At 39.2% G+C, this 22,153-nt stretch overlaps 1 protein-coding gene across 4 annotated transcripts in view; it reads left to right on the plus strand.

Annotated features, from left to right (window-relative positions):
• The window catches only part of PDE3A (phosphodiesterase 3A), a 257,748-nt gene that overhangs the window by 211,510 nt on the left and 24,085 nt on the right, over positions 1–22,153 (plus strand). For all 4 annotated transcript variants that reach the window (XM_062591400.1, XM_062591408.1, XM_062591418.1 and 1 more), the window contains 7 exons: positions 1,346–1,461; positions 5,208–5,427; positions 9,786–9,871; positions 10,329–10,498; positions 11,772–11,909; positions 18,956–19,067; positions 21,913–22,026. In XM_062591400.1, coding sequence (XP_062447384.1) covers positions 1,346–1,461; positions 5,208–5,427; positions 9,786–9,871; positions 10,329–10,498; positions 11,772–11,909; positions 18,956–19,067; positions 21,913–22,026 — 956 coding nt within the window. The remainder of the gene's footprint in view (positions 1–1,345; positions 1,462–5,207; positions 5,428–9,785; positions 9,872–10,328; positions 10,499–11,771; positions 11,910–18,955; positions 19,068–21,912; positions 22,027–22,153) is intronic.

The following is a 22,153-nucleotide window of genomic DNA, read 5'->3' on the forward strand; positions in this document are numbered from 1 at the left end:
TTCAAATGATTTGGTAAAAATACTAGCTTCCTCATTCTGTCCTCAGTCAATTCTACATACAATGGGTCTTCCTTAATAAGATTTTTTTTTCTGAGAGCTAGTGTTTTATATTCTTCCTGTGATCTGGAAAACAAAACAAAACAAAAAATCCTAAACAGCTGAACTCTTTCTTCTTCCTACTTCATCATAGATAACAGGAATTCTGGCATCTGCACTTTGAAGCTGGCCAGCAAATAATTTTGTAATTCAATAGGCAATGCTTGCTCTTCCAGAACAATGAAGTGTCAGTAGAGTTAAAATGTTATGCTATTTTTTCTTTCAGGACAATATTTTTTTTTAAGTTACACTGCTTTAAAAGGCTATCTTCTGCCTTGTGTCACCTCTCATCACTCGATACAGGAGGGATGTGGATTTGAGATAATGAGGAAAAATAAGGAGCCGGAGAGGCCTGGTGTGTCTGTTTGGAGAAGTCACTGGCCTCAAGACGAAAGGCTGTGCTACATCATTGCGTGGAGCTGACGTCTGATGACTGTCATTCAAGAAAACGATGATAAATGCAGTTCTCCTACTTCACAGAGCTGTTTAGCATCATCTGATATATAGTGATAGCCTGAAAGCTAAAACTATGCACCCATCCTGTTATAAGGCACCACCATTTGTTTTTTCCACAAACGCGCACACACACACATACACCTTTTTTTTTCTTTAATGAGTTTCTCTTACATCAGCAGCCAGTCCTCTTCAGAGCACATCAATAGGAATTTTTTTGAGATGCAACATGAATTTAAGCTGGCTGGAGCATGAAGTGCTTTACCCAGAGAAGAGGCACACCACTAGCAGGGTCTTCTGAGGCGAATCATGCCTCCTGAGGAGCTCCTTTGGGGCCAAAAGGGTTAACAGTATCTGTGCTGGCAGTCGCACCAGAGAAGTCAAGGAGACTGATTTTTTCATTTACATTGAGAACTTCTGGCACTTCTGGTTCTTGTAAGGAGGCATTAAAAGAGGGTATAAATGTAACTTATTTCAAGTCTACTTTTAAGCCTCTTTGTACTGTCAGAACAATATAAAGAAGACATCTTTGTATAAATAAAGTGAATAGGCCTGGACACTGAAGGAAGTCCAACTTTGGAGTGCCTGCATTGTAAATATTTCTGCTGAATGCAATGCTGAGCTCTTCACAAATATTAATTCAACAAGCAGATAAATACTGTTTTCCTCATTAGAGAGTTTGTGCTATCTGGGTATCACGTCATTCTTGCTGTTGCTCCAAACTTCAGTTCCACCATGCAGCCTTTCACAGTCTGCACCGATCTGAACCACGGTTATTTGCCCTCTCGTTTTCCAGCACTGACTCTTGGAACAGCTCGATTCTGATGACAATCACGAAAAGCAGGTCCTTCTCCGCGTCCTATGCCATGTCTTCTACAAACCACCTGAATGCCAAAAGGCAGAGTCGGCAAGGTGAGTCGATGCCCTGGGTTCTGTGAAGCCCTTTTAGCCTCATTGCCTGGGAAACTTGGTGACTAACACATGCAGCTGCTTTTGGTCCCTGTCCAATCTGTATCTTTTCTCATTTTCCCATCAGTATGAATAAAGTTATTTCCTTTATTTAAAAACAGTGTAGCTTAAAATACTATAGCTCATGCTAATGCCAGTGTAAATGTTTTGACTTTTATGCTTTATGGAGGTTAGTCATGAAATGATGCAGTGGGTGCTACACTAAATTGTGCTGTGATTTATATTCATGCAATTCCCTTGACTACACTAAGGTTAAGAACCAAATGTTTTCTATAACGTTTGTTAAATTAACTGTCTCTGTATATTGTCTGACTGCAGTTTCCTGAAGCACAACCCACATATACCATTTGGACTTGTAGGCAGCAACTGACCCTATTTTGCACAAACACATCTGAGATGAAACTGTTATAACTCATAGATTTGTCTCTGCATATTCATTATTGCGAAAATAGAGGTAGCTCTTACTGATGTTTAAAGATGAGAAACTGTGATTTTTTTACTCATCATTTAGGATGTTAAAGAAGTGACTTGTATTTTAACTGAGGGAAAGAATTGGAGAAGGTGACTTTCTAATTGACAGTGAAATATGCAGTAAGACCATCATGAAGCAGCCATAGTCCATAGTAATGTGGTTCTTTTCCCCATATGAATCCAGGGTACGATGATATTTAGCCATGCTTTAACTTGCAAATGAAAATGATCACAAGACCACTTTTTTTTTTTTTTTTTTTTTTTTTTTAATCAGCCCGTGTTTCTTACTAATTTGCAATAATGGCATTCAGAAATAGTGACCACCCACACATCAGATGGAACTTGATAGATGCCTGAAGCCTGATATCCAAAAAGTCAGAGAATCCAAATTTAGAGATTAATATGGCTGCACAATTATTCTGCATTGTCACATCACATCACATCTCTTCTTCAATCATCTGGAGAGTCTAATGTCTTCTGGTACCAAAGCTGCTTTGTTATACTGCAGTGAAGATTAAATTATATAATATCATCTTAAAAGAGTAGTGGTCATAAGCAAATGAATAAAATTAAACTTGAATATAATGGGATATAGTGCCAAGAATCCAGGAATTTGTTTTAAAATAAAACAAACACAACTTAGACTTGTATTGGATTTTCAGGGATAAAACAAATAACCCAAAAAGGAGGCGTTAATATTTTGCACTTGGAAAATGAGTCAGTTTATCTTTTGTCTGTTCTTCTTCCAGAAAGTGTAAGTAGTCATCTCTGCTGCACAGAGAAGTGAGCTCCCCAGTGATGAATGGAGAGCTCCGGTCTGTCACAAGCAGTTCCCAGAGGACTGTGTAATGTTTTGGCTCAAGTCTTTGTGCAGAAGAGTCATATTTTGACAGTTCACAACTGTCAAAATGACTTTTTAAAATCATACATTTTTAATTATTATTTGTTTTCATGTTCCATCTAAAGATTTTTTTTTCCTGATTATTATCAATTAAACTTTTATATTTTAGCTTCATTGGCAATATGTAATAATTCTTGCTAAGAGTTTATCTAGATAAATCTGTAAATCTAGGTTATGTTAATAAACATGTTAATAAATGTTAATCTATGGAATGCAACTTTAATTATGCTCTAAAATATTAGTATTTTAAAGTAGTGATAGTTACACCTATTTTGGCAAAGCTCTAAGGTAAGTTCAAGTGTTTTCATATGTAATTTCACATATGAAATTTCAATATCCAATTAACTGTTTTATTTCTTAAACACTGCACACATGTGCAAGTTCTGGAGTACCAAAACAGATGGATATATTAAAAGATTTCCCTAGTATTTATCCTCTTCTCTTACTTTGATTGTTCAAAACTGGTTGCCGTGGCAAGAGGTTTTCTCTCACTTTGGCGATGGACAGTTAAATATTGGATTATTGAAGGTAGATTTGTACTTTTCTGGTAGATTTACTTATTTTTGGCTGCCTACTCTGGCAAATTACGCTTAAAAAAACATTTCAGGGGACAGGAACCCAGAAAGACAGCTATGGTTAGAGATGTTATTGCAAAAGTTGCTGTTTCAGTTCCCAAGGTTAGCTAGAAATTGATAAAGATAATTTATATATTGTATTCTCTAACAGTCATGAAGATTACCTGGTAAGAAAGATTATAAATTGATTTAGATTGTCTGTGCAAATGACAGACTGTGAAATATTTTTAAATACATATTTTTGTTGGATGGAAAGCAGGTATCTCAAATGATTAGTAAATATGAAACAGCTTTCTGTATTTTAATGTAATTTAATCAGATGTCATGGCCATCTGATGACTTTTTTAAAATTTTTCTATAGGCCATAGGTTTCTGATCTCAGGATTGCATAGTTGCAGTGGTTGAATTAAGTCAGTAATACATACCATATGCTTGCTGAAGTATTTGCCTAATCAAAACTTTGGAGATGCTGGATATCCCAAAATAACAGTGTGATAATTGTCAGATATTTATTTTGAAGTCTCAGATTGTCAACAGTAAGTCATATTTCAACCTCAGATCGCAATAAGTTGTTATCAGGAAAAACACTGGAGCAATATGCGTGTATCCTGTGAGGTTAATAGTTCATAAACTTAGGTCAACATATTGCCTTGTTCAAAGCTAATTGCTGCATCTGTGTCTGGTACGCATTTGGGTAATGGGCACAATTCAAACATAGAAATAGTTAAAGCTCCTGAGGTCTTTATATCATTTGGCTCTGCAGATGAACATAGTAAATGAACCAGGGCTGGTCTCTTATGGACTTTGGAACAAAGCTCAGGAGGAATGTCAATTTACATATATTTCCTTTTAAGATAGATAGTGTTTACTCCCTTGCACTTCATTGTGAATGGGACCTTTTTTTTTGTCTGAGAACTAAAAAAAAATCTCAAGGGGATTCAAAGAGTGTATAACTCTTTATCTCAAACCCTGGACAGGCTGCAGTATTTTATCTTGGTAGTGGTACTCAGGTAGAGGTGGGGACAGAGAGAACTGCACCCTGCTATTGGGTGCACGTGTGAACGTGTGTAGTTTCTCATGCATTAGCTCAGGTGTACAGTACCAAACCATACAGGTAATGGTCACAAGTCCCCCCACAGTGAACAACAGATATTTAAGAGTAGTCTCAAGCTGCACCATCTAGGAGGAATGTGGAAATGGCAACATTGTAAGTGCAATATTTTGTTTTACTATAACTTGCTACTGCTAAATATTGGGGCTTTTGGTTTGTTGCTACTTTTCATGTGTAAAAAATCAAATTTGGTGGGAAAGCGGGCAAGCCTTTCTTATTCCTGGTTTACAGATGGAGAGAGTCAAGCAAAGAGAAACTGAGGGTGAGACTGGGAATTGGATGGAGTTTGGTGCTTCTGTACCTAGAACATGCTGATACCAGTTGTGATGCCACTAATTCATAACTTTGATTTCATGCCTCGTCAGTTTGTGCATTCTTCTCAGCAGGCAGAATACGCTTCGTGTTTTCAGCCAGATCTTCAGCAGGTGGAAGCCACTGATATTAATGGAGCTTCATCTCTCTGTGACAGCCAGGAGCTCGGCTCAAATTATAGGGAGAGTTTTTCGTTATTTTTCAGTTTGGAAGCTCTGCTGTTACCTCTGCATCTCCAGTGGAGTATTTCTGCACAGTGAATTCATACGTCCACATGCTACTTCTATTAATTGAGCAGACTCTTCTTTTCTCTTCCCAGGTATCCCTCCAAATATTTCACCTCTCACCTCTCCATGCCATTCACCAGTTCAGGGGACCCCTGCTGCAAGTCCTACAGGAAAAACATCTTCCATGTCATTTCCAGACTCTACAGATACTGACACTAAGCAAGGCTTAAAGCCACATAAAGTCTTAACTTCTACTCAAAGTGCACCGAGCGTGTCAGACCCCATTATCAGCTCCTCTGTTATTTGCAGCAGGTAAGACAGTAATTTGATACGGACTGAAATCATTTCACATTGTCCTTGCAAACAACTGACCCGCATACAAGATCCTTTAATTTGCTGCAGCATTATGTATCAGTATTTCACCATATTTGAGCAGCTCTTAGTGTGTGAGTAATTGTGTAGTTTGATGCTACACAGTGCTTTTAAAGTACAAGACAAGTTAACTACATTCACATCTTTTACTTATGTTAGAAACATAGTCTAATTCTTGAATTCTTTGTCTGTTAGTTGCAGATCCCTGAGTTTGATTTCATGTTATCGCCTACTGTATCTCAAGCCATGCTCTAAACATGAACAGTCGCTTTAAGGTCACCTGCTAGGGCTTTCAAAATGGGCAGTATCTGATGCAAAAATGTGATTATTAAGATTTGAAAGCTGCTGGCCTATAGTCCGCTGATAAGTGTCTGACAACATGTTCCAGTAATACCTGAAGGTTGTGTTACTGTGGGCACTGTCTCAGAATGGGTGGATTATGTCCTCTCTAGGATAATCAGGTTATGTAAAATTGGGATTTCTTTTTGGAAGCCAGCTGCATTTGAGTTCTTCCTGCTGCTGAAAGTTACGGTAAAACAGTTTAATTGCACATTTTGAGGTGTCTTGTTATTAGAGTATATAGACCTACCCTGCAAAATCAGCATTTAGAAAAAAGGCTGTTCTGCTTAACTTCTCAAACAGGACTCATCTGCTGTTAAATTAGATTACAGGAGCTTGTAATATATGTCCAGTTCAGATAGTGGTAAACGTCAGTATTTAGAAGCCTGTTCCATAGCCAGTGGACAGCATGTCACCTGAGGCAATGTGTTGGGTTTAATGCTATCACGTTTGACTATCTTTGGAAATAGTACTTAATTTCTTGCCTCAGAGTCATGTGACTTTGGCTGTGGCTCCATATGCTATGTGCAGATTAGGAAGTGGGAGTGAGAAACTCAAAACAGAGGCTGCAAATTTGCTTAAGAAAATCATACTGACATGAGTTCAGGTTGGGATGCTGACAGGCTTCTAAAGCCAAGGGTAGGTGTCTAAATAGAAATAAAATGCTTTTCAAAGTTTTCAAAGATATTGCAAAACTGAGATTTGCACTGATTCATCTGAAATGAAACCTGCGTTACCTATAAGAAATGTACCATAGAAGTGGTACTGTCCTCTTAAACTGTGTGTAGATTAGTGTTTCAACAAAATACTGATCATTACTTTAGCTATTAACAGTTATCACTGGCAGTACCACATTAAAAGAGAGTAGTTATATAACAGTTACATTAAAATGACTAAAATAATAACGAATAAAAAGCCCCTGTCAGTGTTAAGGTTGTTGTAGATAGTAATGAAAAACATTTTCTGCATATGTGTAGACCAAGAAGGCCAATGGTCTCCTGGGTTGCATTAGGAAGACTGTTGCCAGCAGGTCGAGGGAGGTGATCCTGCCCCTCTACTCAGCCCTGGGGAGGCCTCATCTCGAGTCCTGTGTCCAGTTCTGGGCTCCCCAGTACAAGAGAGACATGGAGCTACTGGAGAGAGTCCAGCGTAGGGCTACAAAGATGATCAGAGGGCTGGAGCATCTGCCCTATGAGGAACGGCTGCAAGAGCTGGGCCTCTTCAGCCTGGGGAAGAGAAGACTGAGGGGGGATCTTATCGATGTGTACAAGTACCTGAAGGGAGGGTGTCAAGGGGACGGGGACAAACTCTTTCCAGTTGTCCCATGTGACAGGACTAGAGGCAATGGGCAGAAACTGAAGCACAGGAAGTTCCGCCTGACCGTGAGGGGGAATTTCTTCACTGTGAGAGTGACAGAGCACTGGGCCAGGTTGCCCAGACAGGTTGTGGAGTCTCCTTCTCTGGAGATCTTCAAGGCCCGCCTGGATGCAACCCTGTCTAACATGCTCTAGGTGACCCAGCTTGAGCAGGGAGGTTGGACTAGATGATCTCCAGAGGTCCCTTCCAACCTTACCGATTCTATGATTCTATGATTAAATGCTTATTAACATTAATGTGGCTACTACCTGTTTGGTCTATGTGGGCTGTATAGCATAGTTAAGTTCTTAATTTCCTTGTTCCTAAATGCTTATATTTTGTAAGCAGTGCAAATAATTACAATGTTGGCATAGACTTCGTTGTTGATTATTTTAAAGAAGCACATTATTTAAAATGTTATGATGTAATTACTGCTAATAGAAGTGGCATCCGCTAATACTAATAAAGCCACCATCCCTTTACCCCTCACTTAAAATCCATAAGCATTATCACATTTCTAGCCATTAATGTATAGAGATATTGTATCCCCCATAGAAGCTGAACCAATAGCACATAAATAATGCCCCCCTCTTTACCAATATAAGCATAGTATAAAAAAAACAATGAAATACATAGAAATATGAAATTCTCTCAGACATACTAAGATAATTGAATTAACAGACACTGGGAATAAATCTTTCAGACTTGGGCATTCACTATGTAGAATGCTAGTCTTCATAATATGCAGTCCTCTACATTTATTGGCAAAAAGCTGCCTTGCTATGAAAAAATACGAAGTCAGCAAACCTCAACTAAGCAAAAATAAATAAATAAGTAAAAAGGAATAACCTTTTGATGGATTCAGTGCTTTGAATCATATCCACCCAGGATCTTCACACGAAGTGAGATGTGATGGGATAGCAGAGTTTGAAGAAAGTGTAGTAACAAGGATATATACCAGGCAACACAGTTAAAATACATTTTAAATAATCACTATTGATTCTGCTCCATGAATGAGGCAGAGATCCTGTGAAAAAATATTACAGAGTCTTGTGGTTAAAAACTGTATTACAATGCATGAAGGGAATTGATTTAAAGCTGCATAGGTAAGTTTACTTCTGATGGAGGGTCAATATCAAGTGTTCTGTTAGGTAGTTCAGTAATTATTTTTAGATATGGTATTTTATGTGTATCGAACATACTAAATCAGTATGAATTTGTATATATTCTGGTGTTCATAATAACAGGAAAGCTGTGTAGCATCACAACCAGTGAAAGACTCTCCTCTTCTTAAAACCTTTACTTTTTTAACGTGCTAGCATCGACACTGTGGAAACCACAAGGATTGTGGAAGAGAGAAATTAATAGATATTTTTTTTTTTTGAGATTCGTTTGTTTGGAAATGTACCACATGTATCATTATATACAGATTTGTGTTTTTGTTTCAAATTCTTTTCAGGAATTGATTACTTTTGCAGGGCATACCAAACTCCAGAATATATTTTGGCTGACCTTTGCACAACCATCAAGCTCAGGATTTCAGCCGTTCTTATATGGTGCACGTACATTGCTCTTAAGTTCATAATATAAAGTCACACTACTCTAAATAATTTTCTAATAGTTGCCCTGCGAGGACTGTTATAGGTAAGATATGGCACAAAATACTGAATGCAGCCAGAGTAAGAGATTTAAGAATGCCTGTTTTTCATGGAAAGGTTTGCTAAAAGTCTGCTAAATGGTGCCTCAGAATTGTTAAATTCTCTTAATGTTTTCATGCTATATCATTGTTCCTTCAGGCCCTGGATTCAATCATGTTGGGACATTGTAATTTGAGATGTTCCAGCTGGTACTGAATTTCTGTTCAGGGCTGAAAGGGAATCACACAGAAGGCATAAAGCATCGTAATGGAAAGGAAGAGCCAGTCATCTGGAAAGGCCTCGGTGGGGTTATGCTTCCCACAATGTCTTTCTGTTTTGGGAATGGTGAAGCAAACTGCTTGTCATACTGTTCCATTGCTAAATGTCTGGATGCCAAATCACTCACTTCATTCTCTGTCCAAAACACCCCGTTGGTTCTGCTGTAGCTGCTGTGTTGTCACTGAAGTAGCAACAACTTACCTTTTTGCATTATTAAAGAGGAACATATGCAAGATTCAGGCAAGAAGAATAAATCCACTGCATGGCCGTATTCAACTTGAGTTAGATAAGATTCTGTGGCACTCTAGTAAATTTTCCTCATCTTCTTCAGTTTATATTTATAGCACAGTTGTTGCACAGAGATGTTTTGGCTTTTGTACTGGTAAACTTAGAAAATATTAAATATATTTTTTTAAAAAAATAACCTGGTATAGATTTACTGTTGACAACACAAACCTAATGGAGATGGACAGTTAAGCCAAGGTATGAAACTATCTTCTTATATTCCTAATTTCTGATAAAACTTCAGCGCATTCTTGTAATTTTATCTTGAGAATATGCATAACTACAACATAACTTACATCATATGACATAATCTTGTACTGCCAGCAGGAAATAGTTTAATGTAAGACTGTCTAATATGCATGTGTCCTTATATTGTGTATGTTTCTTGATGTTGTGTTTCAGCTGTGGCAGACCCTATAACCAAATAGAAGCTAGTGATGGGACTCTAGACAGAGGCAATGGTACCACACACACCCTGAATAGAACAGGTAACTCTTTGTTAATCACAGATCTCTTCATTCTTTGAAATTTAGTAATCATTTGTTGAAAGGGTAGCTTTGCCTGTCCCATGTAAAAGGAGAATTTATGTAGATGAGACCACAGAAACTGCCTTTGAGGCTCCTTTCCCTTGTGCTTTTACAACACATGCAAAATACTGTGGAAGAATAGAGTTGAAATATAAAGTGGTCTCTCCCTCATCTAACCCAGCCATGTCAAATAATAGTTCACAAAAATTTTTTCACACTTCAATCCCTGATCCCGGTTTTTACACTCTGCAGGACATATAATTTAATACCTTTGGACAGATTGTCCAGCTATTGACCCAGCCAAGCAGCACATATGTATTATGAGTCAGAGATCCTGTTGCTATACTCAGAAGGTCACAGGATGACTTTCATGCAGTCCTCGCTGTTCTCACAACTAGCTTTGTGATTTGTGTTGTAGATGATCCTGCACAAGCCACTTCTGACTACGAGACCAACAATAGTGACAGCAGCGACATTGTACAAAACGATGACGAGACAGATTGCTCCAAAGAACAGACACGGAAGGGATCCGTCTGTAGGACATACGCACCTGAGACTATCATCCTGCACCCATTGATACCTCCTGAGGTAGCTTGTTTAAGCTCTACTCTCACCATGCAGTCTGTGTGTACCGAAGCACTGCAGGGAAAAAAAAGAAAGAAAAAAATAAGCACCCCAGGTTTTAAGCAGCACCTGCTGCTTTAAGCGCCAGTAAGTAGGCTGCTACCTCATGATAGGAGGTCTGAGTTTGCAGAATTTAAAGGACCCATTGAAACATGTGGGAGATGCTAAGCACTGACCACTTGTGAGACACTAACCATCTATTTTGATGATTAAATACAAGCTTATGGATCTGGCATTAGGCACTTACGAAATGTTTGGCTTCTGTGTTAACGTTGCCTTTAAAGGGAATAGACTGGAAGGAAAAGTATTACCAGTGTTATATATAGCCTTTCTGTTCCACCACTTCAGCTTCTCAATGGCCTTGTAATCTTGGTTATTATATATGGTGGTCCATATTTTAAAACAAATTAACGCTTTTCAGAGGGTACCACATGACATCATTGTCATCATCTGTCTTGAACATAAGCACATAGCAGTGTGTTGAACATTGACACGTGCTGGTCTTTTTGTGATTCCTGCAGTCAACTGTAGGGTTTGACTCTGGTGTAGAAAGAAAGCTGTACAATTTTCCACACCCTCCTGTATAACAACTAATAAATTTATGCTGCCATGCTCTTGTAAAATTTCTTGTCATCTGCTGAATTGGAGTTGAACATGATGAGAGAAGTCATTTTTCTCGAGATATTTTGGATTTTATTCAATTGCTGTTTCTTAGTAATGATGAAATGTGCAGAAGTATACAGGGAGACTTAAGAAAAGAGGGGAATGCCCCCTATCTTTTATTTGAAGACCTTGAAAAATAGGTATGTTTCTGTATAAGAAGGGCAGGTTTTCCCTTGGAGCATGCCTGGTTAGCCATGTTAAACTATAATGAATGGTTCCTGATGGTGAAGCAGCAACTGAACATTTTCCCCTCTGTACTGCAGCAAATTTTACAATGAAGCAGAATGCCTCCCTTGGAAGTGAATGAATGATTCCCATGAATGAATGACTCTCATGGATAAATTCAGAGACTAATGTTTCATATACGGAATTTCCTATTCACTCGAGTGAAACAAATTATAAAGGAGAGAGACTAACTTCAGGGCTGGTAGAAATGGGGACATCTCCACTGAGCTGTGTAAACTACCATCAGTTTACAGCTAATGTAATCTGGCCTGAGTTTCTAAGAGCCTGAATTTTTGTATGAGATGCTTCATAGAACTAAAATTTCTCTTTATTCTGATTTCTGGCATAGGACAAGCCTGTACTTGCTCCTGAGCCCCTGGTTATGGACAACTTGGACCCCCTGATGGAGCAACTAAACAGTTGGAATTTCCCAATCTTTGATCTGGTGGAAAAAATTGGAAAGAAATGTGGTCGAATTCTCAGTCAGGTAAGAAGGATGTATTGTCTGAGATGACAGGATATATTATTGACACATTTAGACAAAGCAAGGTTAGGCTCATTGTCCTCATAAACTGGTCATCTGATGAATTATGAACCCTGTCACCCAGTTCAAAACTGGCAATGTGAACTCTTTCTCATTAAACTCTTTACTCCTTTTTCTTCTTTTTTTATTTAAAAATGTGAGAGAGAAAACGCACATCTATTTGGTCTTCTGTATCTCCACCAGTGAGTTTAGGTAAACCTTTCTAAATATTCTCCCCTTCCTGCAGGAGCTGCTGTTACCCTTTACCAAACACTGTGACAGGATTTCTCATGGGTATGAGGGCTAAACGGTGAAAATATTCAGTTGATGCAGAAAATAGAGAAAATATATTTTGATACAGAAAATACATTTTGTCCTTTTTTATCCTAGACAATTCAGTCAGGCTGTGCAAGAAACTAAGGTTTCTGGAAGGAAGAAAAAAAAATACCCTTTCTACATTCCCTCACCTTTGAAAAGGCAGCATTTTGATAGTAAATTCAGACCTGTATTAGATTGGGAATACCCAATTTACTATCAATCGGGGTGTGAGAACCAACTATGGGGTTCAGGTTTAGTTCAGTTGGTTAGAGCTTGGTGCTGCTAATGCTAAGGTCGCAGGTTTGATCCCCGTATGGGCCACTTGCTCGAGAGTTGGACTAGATGATCTCCAGAGGTCCCTTCCAACCTTGCCAATTTTATGATTCTTTCTTTATCAGCTGCCTTCTTTTCATTCACTCATATGTGTTGAATGCAGATGCTGACACAGCCCTTATTTACCCGGCATGATTGATGTCGCTTTCATAATCACTTTCTTGGCTGAACTTTCTGCTCTGTTGTTCCCCTCTTCCTGGCACACTGACAAATCAACCATTTTTTCTTGTAGAAAAATAAAAGCCTATAAAACAGAAAAAGCAAGTAATTATATTTAGGGATGGGAGGAAAAAACACACAAGAGTCTGGCTGATTTTTACAGAGCAATATGCAGTGATGAGTGCTGGAAAGAAGTGAATATGTTAATTGGTATCAGGTGGGACAGTTACACTAACCTCTCTCTGTCAGGCAGTTCTCAATGCCACAAGCTCCAGAAAATGACATATCAAATCTTGGTCCCTTGGTGGTTAACCATTATTCAGCTACATTCAATTATCCAGTGGTCAACCAGGAAAACCACTGCATGAATTCAGATTTATTCTGTGGTTTGTCTTTTTATCATTCTGGAGATCGGCAAGTGACATCTATGTTTACCTAGTCCTCCAGCTCTCTAGATTAATTCTAGAGAAATAGACCAATTACTGCTGGGTACGAGTAGGGATATAAATGATCATTTAGATAGTTTTGCAGGAGATATGAGCATGAGATAAAAATGTTCTTCTAGATCTTCTTCGTCATGTTGTTCCTAACAGCAAGCACATTATAAAATCATAAATGAAACATAAGGAGAAATGGAAGTAACACATAGGCATGTTTCCTATAGCATAACCAACACTTTAGATGGCCCAAATTTTCTTCTGGTTTTACATGAATACCTCCATAAGTTTTAATCATTTTACATGGTGCATGGAATGCTAAACCTCTCTGGACAGTTCTTCTGTGCTGCCCTCAGTTAGCAGTAAAGTCCACAGTTTGTTTCCTTACATCTGTTTTTTACACACATTCTGAGCCCTCTATCAATTTTGCTGTGCCACAAAATGAGACCTACGAAATAAATGGAGAGTTTTTATTAAATACTATTTGTGATCAAAATTCGGTTTTCTGTAACAGCTGTTTGTAATAACCCTCACTCCCCAAGAGTAGAATGTTAACAAGTTCAACTTTGTTTGTAAAATAAAGATCATTCCATTAGTTCTTTCCCCCACCTACTCAGATGTTCCTAGTAAAATTGTTTTCAGAAGTAAGAGAACTGAAATAAATAAATCTTTTTCTTCAACACAAGTATTGTCTTTTTGTTATGTAATTTTTATATCCTGGGATATTCTCAACAAAGGAAAACTAAAGCCCTAGTGATTTATCCGTTGCCATTAAATGGACTCATCCATTAAAAAATAAGTAAATTAACAAGCTGAATTAACTATGTATGCCTTGCTAGGTTAAGTTTATGAGGTGGAAAAAAGAGGAGTTGACGTGTGCCTCTAGGGAAACATTCAGTTTAGAAAGCAAATGCTGGTTTAGTGTCTTTAAAGCTGTTTGAGATGTCTGTTTCTGCCTTTTGGAAAGTTAAATTGATTTAGACATGTAAAAAGACCTCAAACAAGTCAGTAGCCATAAAAGCGTTTGTGCAAGCTACAGTGGAAAGCACTCTAAATGTGGCGCTAACAAATATGTATAATAGGGGCTAGAGAGGAATTTACATATCAGTCTCATTTCAGAAAGGAGCAGCAAAGCTCTCCAGCAGAGGCTGATGCTTCACAAGAGACCATGAAGTTAGATTATGTCTTCATTTGCACTTTAGTACTATTCTTACATCTCCTATAAAATAAAACCTGCAAAATAGAAACTCATTTGGTTTGGAAAGGAAGCAGTGAAAAATGAGAGCATAAAAGAATAGGCCTTTTATCTTGCCTTTTATTGCTGGGCTTACAGAGGGACCACATGCTGATGGTGCTCCTACGCTCTTGGTACATGAGCAACGTTGAGGCAGGGCATCGTAGCTGTGCATGTGCACACGTCCCTGGTTGGTGTCGAGGGGAGTATTTGGTCATCTTGTTATCATGTGTTGACTTCTGCAAAGAAAAACCCCAGAAAAAGGAGAGAGCCCTGGGGACACTGTCTTTGGGCTATATCACTATATTCCTGTGATAGTCACAGCGACCCGTGTGAGTAGTGGCATTTGTTAGAGGTGGAACCTGGGCACTTTAAGTGGCAGACCCTTATCTGTGGACCTCATTATTGCCAGAAAGTCATGCAATTTGAGCATGGCCATGTTTACAGAGTGCTGTAGAAGCTGCCACGCTTGCCAAATTTTCTGTTTGTTCAGTCTCCCTTATCTTCTGCCGCAAGTGTTTCCTTCATATCCTAGTTGCCTGGGCCTGGCTGAGGACTATATGCTTTTAAAGTGGAAAAGCTATTTTGCCTAGAGCTGGGACGTATTCAGCTATTGGACCTTAACCTTCCTTGTCCTGCGAGTTAGTAAGCCTGAGGAAGCCACACAGAGTAGAAAAAACATACAAGAGCCAAAAGGAGTGCAAGATGATCGGCTGCAAACAATGCGTTGGGAACTACTAACCTAAACTGTTGTGCATGTGTCCTCTGAAAAGAGCCATTTATGTGTGCCTGTAATACTCAAGTGATGAGTTACATGAGAATAACAATCCCCATTTTTTAAAAAGCTGCCCGTAGAAATCATTCAGGAGGAGCATTTGTCCTTGCTCAGGCAGCACAGGCAGAAGCACACCGGATGATACTGCCGAGGAGCTGGTGAAGCAACATGCAGACATGCAGTTTGAGGAAGAAGAATTTTAAAGGACAACATTTAAAAATGATTAATTCAAAGCAACGAGTACCAAAACTACTTTTTTAAAAAAAACAAAACAAAACTACTTTTTTTTTTTTTAATCAAAGAATTCAGTTAGTTGGCTTCCTGGAAGACATGAATGTCCATTTTTTTTCTTTTTTCTGACCTTCTATTACCTCTTTCCTCCTTATCATTGTTAAGAAAGAGCAAAAGAAAGAAAACTTTACACAAATGTCTAAATGACTTGCTTGGCTGTTTATCCTTTCTCATGGCCATGGAGAATAATGCCATTTTACTCCAAGTCATGGGGAAGAGCTTTCATTTGTTTCCATCACAGTCAGGTCCACTTCTTTTCCACTCCTGTGGATCCTACCCATCTGAATGTGTTGAAAATTTGAAGGGGAATAAAAACAAGCTTTTATGATATTAATTCTTTAAAATGTCTGTCTGGTATTGGTAGTGTAGATCATTAAGTTTGAGTCCTGCAGAATAATAACTGTTTTTTGCCTGTTTTTGCCTACAGGGACATTTTGCTAGAAATATGAAGCTTACCATTCAGAGATCTTAGACTAGAGTGTGAAATAGCTTGTCTTTCTTTAACCGTAGTCTGAATCCCAGAGGATTTAATTTAGCTGTGGTTCCAGATAGTTAAACAGAATTTTGTGCAGTTCCTAATCCAGATTATGCGTAAAGTCAGTCTCTTGGCTCTGCCTCAGTCCAGGAGGATCCCATGGCATTTTCACAGTGCAAAGCTTTGCCTTGCACAGGCCCTGGCATTTTTCCCCCCCACCCCATCTATGAAGTGCCAAGCACTGTTTCTCCCTTGGATTGTCTCCTTCCTGCCTTGCAGGCTGCGTCTCTGCAGTGCAGTCAGTGCACAGGAGCATGTGCTCTGCATGGGGATGCTCTTTATGAAAGCTGAGGCCCCGTCTGAGCAGGCGACCTGCCTAGTTCAACTACAGTTGTTGCTGTGGGGCATAAAGACGATCGCAGTGGATTTTCTGCTACGAAGGTTTGGCCTCAGCCCTTTTAGTGCAACACAGAGTTTCACTGCCTCCTCCTGGTCCAGCATAATTCTGTTCTCTGTGGAGACCTGGTTACTTGTACTAGTTACAGTGAGAGTCTCTGGACGTATGGAGAGCAGGAGAGTCTTGAGTTTTTTTTTTTTTTTTTTTTGCTTGTTTGTTTGTTTTGTTTTTTTTTCCTCTGTGGCTGAGTGTTTTAAAGATGACTTTGTTCTTTCCCAGGGTTATAATTCTTGTGAAGTCCTTTGCTTTCTGTAAGTATGTTTTTCAAAAGTGCCAGAGTCCTGTTGCACATCAGTTCTCTTTGCAAAATGGAAATTATATTCCTGAGTCATTTGACCATAAAAATAAATAAATAAATAAATAAAAATCCTGGTAATACATATAAAATGTGATGCTCTCTCTCCATTTCCATTTTCTCTCCAGTGATTTTTTGTGCAGAAAAGAAATACAACATGGGGAATAAAAGTAAAGAGAAGTAATTGAGACATATATGGAAGAAAATTAGGGAGGGACTGTTGGGCAAAGAAAGTGGAGAACAGTAGAATGCAAAAATTGAGAGAGCTAGAATAACAGGTAAAGAGACCTTTGAGGCAGTGAGAAGTTTTTCCCTGTTAGGAACAACCCCATATGCTTTTCTTCAGTCTTTCATTGTCAGTTTGCAGGGAAAAAAGAAGTGGTGGGTCAGGTCTCACTTAAGAACAATGTGTCTCCTCCCAGCTCCTTCAGGAAGGTGTTTTCTGTCCTGTTTAAGCCTGACATTACCTGGTAATTTAACAGTTGCCATGACCACTTCATGTCCCACCCCCTGCTAGTAATTAGCTTTAAATACCTAGAGGTATTTTATGCAGCTTTATGATGGCCATCAAAAAAAAATACCAGCTAGCTGGAAAGCCTACTAAGAGCTTCCTAAGCATACACTAGCTCACCTCTGCTGTCTTGAAGCTTGCAAATAACATATTACAGATAGAAAGGAGAGACTTCTCTTATTCTCAAAAAATATTATATAGCTTGTCTTACTCGAATTCTATCTCAAAGACAGATGTTCGTATGTGTACAGCATCAATTTCTTTTCTGGAATAGTTTTTTTCCAGATTCATGTCTTCAGAGCACTGTAATTCAATAGTTCCTTTGCTATAAAGAGCTTTTCTTTTATGGCCAACAGTAGTGGCCACAAAGAGAAAGTGCCATCAACAGTGATTTTTCTGAGCACATTGCCAGCAGCACTTTTACTGAGCTGGGGCAACCAGTGGGGTTAAAACTGGCAGATACATTATTTGAGGGGAATCTTGGATGTTGTCAGAAACCACAATCAACCTGTCTGCAGCGTCATTGCCTGTTGTAGAGCTTTGCTTGAGTTGGTTCACATGCATGTTCTTCCTGGAAGAAACGTCCATGAGGGAGAAGAAAACAAAGGTGATTCTGGCTGAAAATTCACTTTTTTTTTTTTCTTTTAAGAATTACTTTAAGAATCCACAGTGGCAGGACATTTGAAGTGTCAGTTCATTAAATGTGTGTGCAGCTAACAGGTGCCAGTCTATCTATGTAGTACAGAGCAAGAAAAGGCTCGAGATAGACATTTGATTTTTACTGAGGTGTGAAATCAAGAAACAGAATTCATAACACTTTCTTTTCGAGTATACTTTAAATTGTTTGGCTCCAGACAGATCATTACCAGATAGCTGGCGTCAAAAGGACAGAAACAGTAGTAACTGAATAAAAAAAGCTAAAAGGCTCCAGGCTTCAATTTGTGAAAGAAGTGAAAAGATCATACAGTAATTTTACTGTGTCCCATTGTTTCGGTAGTAATGTTCAAGTATGTTTTCAACTTCTTCCGTTTTACAGTGGCTGCTGCCTACATTTGTGAGCCCTGATGTCTCCCCCGCTAATCCTTCACATCCTCCCTTCAATGCACCCTCTCCTGAATAGCCACAATCCCCTTTTCATGAAAAAACACTTTGACCAGCTCTGTTTCTGAAGCTACTTGCTCTACAAAATCCTAGCAGAAAAATAGCTTTTGGCTTTCACTTCCAAAATGAGGGGAGCGAAAGGAGAAAATGTGTAGGATTCACATGTTTTTCCTCCTTTTCTAAGCTATTTCATCCTTCCTCTACCTGTTCCTGGCTTTTTATGGGAACTGAATTGACTCATGGATGCTCCCTGGAGAAGTCTGTGGGTTTTTTCCCCACAGGGGATGCTAAGGACCTCTGGATATCTTTCTTTATGTGCTGCTTATGAGGTGCTTGCAAATTATGGGGGACCTGTATGTCTAAAAGGAAGAAGAGAACATCTGGAAGGGGGTAATGAAGGAATGAGAATAATTTTTTTGGTGTTAATAGCCTGTATGTTCCCTGTGTAACTGCATCTCCAGGGAAATGAAAATTGCTGTTGCAACTGCAGGATCAGATGATGTTTTTGAGAAAAATACTTCCAGGAAAGCAGGTTTTCACACGATGGTTTGGCAGAATATTCTTCGTATCTTTATTCTTTTTGGTCTGTTTACCAAGATGATGGTTTTGCTTTTTTTTTTGCAGGTGTCATACAGGCTTTTTGAAGACATGGGGCTTTTTGAAACCTTTAAAATTCCAGTGAGGGAGTTTATGAACTACTTTCATGCCTTGGAATGTGGATACCGAGAGATACCGTGTAAGTAAAAATTCCCAACAGATAATGATGTTGCCTCAAAGTTTGGGTGTTATCCACACACATTTTTATGTTCTCTCTAGTTGCAGCAGCTACTTTCTCTTTCAAGAGCTATCTTTTTTTTCTTAACACACCCTCTGTCTTGAATAGTATATCCTCAACTTCTGAGGACACATTGCTCACAGTTAACATGCCAAACTGTTTCAGAAGACAGTGGTGCAAAGTCTAAATAAAATACCAAAAAATGGTGGCTGAAATGCTCAAAAGCAATAGCTCACTGTACTCTGTGCATGAAACCATACATGCTTATACATGCTTTCTTGTGCTTTGTGAGAAGAATATTTCTCCTGTGTTTTCCACATCACATAGATGGTACTGTAGTCAGAGGCTGCTGTTGCATCCCAGCCTCACATGGCTTTTTATGATTGCATTTAATGTTTTATGCTGTTTAATAATAATCCAGGGCAAATCCTATGCAAACCTGGAAACTTGTAAAGCTACTAGAGGTAGAAAGGGCAGCTTCCTGATTATGTACCTATTCCTGATGATGTGAGTATACCCCAGTGCCCCAGCTGGGATTTGTTGAAACATTTTCCTTTTGAGAGACTTGGATTTGGTACACACTAGCCGTGCTGTGCTTCCGAAAGAGACAGGCTTCGTAAAGCAGGATGAAAATGCCACGGAGATGAGTGCATCCTGTTAGACTTCTGTGACTGCAGTTAGACTGGTATTTTTCAGTGTGAATCATTTATTCACCAAAAAACTTGGTTTCAAACATCCCAGAAGTATTTACTAATTTAAAGCAAATTTACCAAACTGCTTTAACTGCGAAGGACTTCATTTTTTTTTTTCTTTCAGGAGAAGGGAGGGGGATATTCTCCCTTTTAACTGGCATATAATCCATATGTTGAGGAATGTGGGACACCCTCTTTCATTGGTCTTCCATTTCACAGAAAATATTCTGAAATACTGGCATAATAAGTCATATTATCTCTGTTTCTTTCTCTCTGAAAATAGTTAAATACAAATTGGCACAACTACAGTGAATGGGATTGAAGGAAAACTACCTCAAAATGCCCTCCAGCCAGGTGGTTTGGACTCTCTTCTGGGAAAATAAGAAACCCAATTTCAAATCCTCCCTTGTGTGTGAATCTGAGCAGGGGTTTGTAGCATCAGATTATAGCCAGAGGGGATATAGGTGGATGTCCCACACAGTCTGTCCTGCTAGAGCTGTTCCACTTTGTTTAACACTTAACTATTCATAGAGTCTCAGGAATTTTTGTGAATCTAGCCCTTCATTTCCTTGGCTTTTCTTACAAATGTTTCATTTCAGTCAAGTGGAATATTTTGTCTAATACAAAATTAAATTTCCTTCCAGTTTTTCATTTCTGTGAAGGGGTAAATAACCAAAACAAATTGTTGGGACTGCACCAGTTTTGTCTTCTAGTTGCTGCACTGAAAAATCAATTCTTCACACCAAACTAATTGTGACTATTCCAGCTGGACTGAATTAGTACAGATTTCATAGGAGGCTCATCCAGTCCTTACCCCAGCAAAAAGCATCAGACCCTTATTCGTAGCCATCCTCTAGGTTTCGCATGAGGAGGTTACTTTCTCGGCAGGTTTTCAGTACTTAGAGAAAGGGGGAGAGAGAGAAGTTTCCATGCTTATTTTACTCTCTTCTTTCAAAAAAAATCCACTCCTATGCTGCTTGTAGTTCTGCCGTTAAGCTAATGGTCACTAACAAGTATTACAGGAAGTAGACTGCGGGGTCAGTTAGGTGACCTAGACCCTCTGTGCCAGGGCTTTGGATATCCGGGCTGGCTGCTGCTACCACAGTGACAGGGGGACTTCGAAACAAGGGATCTCCAACACTGCTCCAGAGGGGGCAAGTGGCTGTTCTCAGGAGATGCAGTGCTCACCCATCCCTATGCAGTGGCAAGCGTGCAAATCTGGCTCTCTCGGCTGCTTTCTGCATCCCACCTCTTCAGATTAGCAGACTTTTGTTTCAGCAGTCACTGCAGAAGATACTAGCGCTCTGCCCCAAATCAGCCAGAATCACAGGCTTAAATCTGTGTCCTTCAGTGGTTTTACCCAAGATGTAAGCATCCGTCCTGGTGCAGCAAAGCGATGTCCCTCTTTCAGCATCGTGCTTGCTCTTGCCAGTGTATGTCTGGATGATGCTTTGTGCTGAACTAGTTTGGGATTCCTGTCCAGTCAGTTGTGTTGATTGTGGGATAACTTGTCTGGCCTTGAGGGATTTGGTGGGAAGACCCTCGAAGGGTTTTTTATCTCTCATTTCTGCAGAGAGCTTATAGTAAACCAGATTACAGCAGCCAGGATCTAAACTTTTATCTCTGGCCAGAAGGCTCCAGAAAGAACCTGGTTTAACTGTGCAGGGTGCACATATCCTGCGTTTGATTTTGCAATGGGGCCACTAGCTCAGCAGCTAAATTTGCTCACATAGGGTCAGGTGTTGCCTGCCTTGTTTTTAGAAGTTGGGTAAAATGTGGCTGCTGAAGTGGATAAACCAGAGTTTATCGGTGGATGTTTATCCCATGGCATTCAATAAGCAAAAGATAAGCACTAGAGTGAGGGAATGAAGTTGGCAGGATTGATCAGATTCCTTATTTCTTTGCTGAACTTACTTTCATCTCATTAACGAATGGAAAGATGAGCGTTTACAGAAAACATGAAAATATCACTGTTTTTCATGGCTGTGATGGCGTTTGATTTATAGCTGCTCAAGTGACTGCCATGTAGTCACTTGAGCAGCACCCACTAGATGGTGCTGATTTCCCTCTGTCAGAAATATCCTCAATGTTTGGTCATTTGCTTTGTACCGCAGATCACAACAGAATCCATGCAACTGATGTTCTACATGCTGTTTGGTACCTTACTACTCAGCCCATCCCAGGACTCCCAACTGTGGTTAATGATCATGGGTCAGCAAGCGATTCAGGTATATTTAAATGTGCAAATCCCTGTGTTATATTTTTAAACCTTTTGTCATTAAATTTGCTGGATGAAAGCAAATAATGGAGGGTATAACTTTAAAGAGAATGGAATTGATCCTGATGTTTACTATC

This window comes from Rhea pennata, chromosome 1, assembly GCF_028389875.1.
Source record: "Rhea pennata isolate bPtePen1 chromosome 1, bPtePen1.pri, whole genome shotgun sequence".
Lineage (NCBI taxonomy): Eukaryota > Metazoa > Chordata > Aves > Rheiformes > Rheidae > Rhea > Rhea pennata.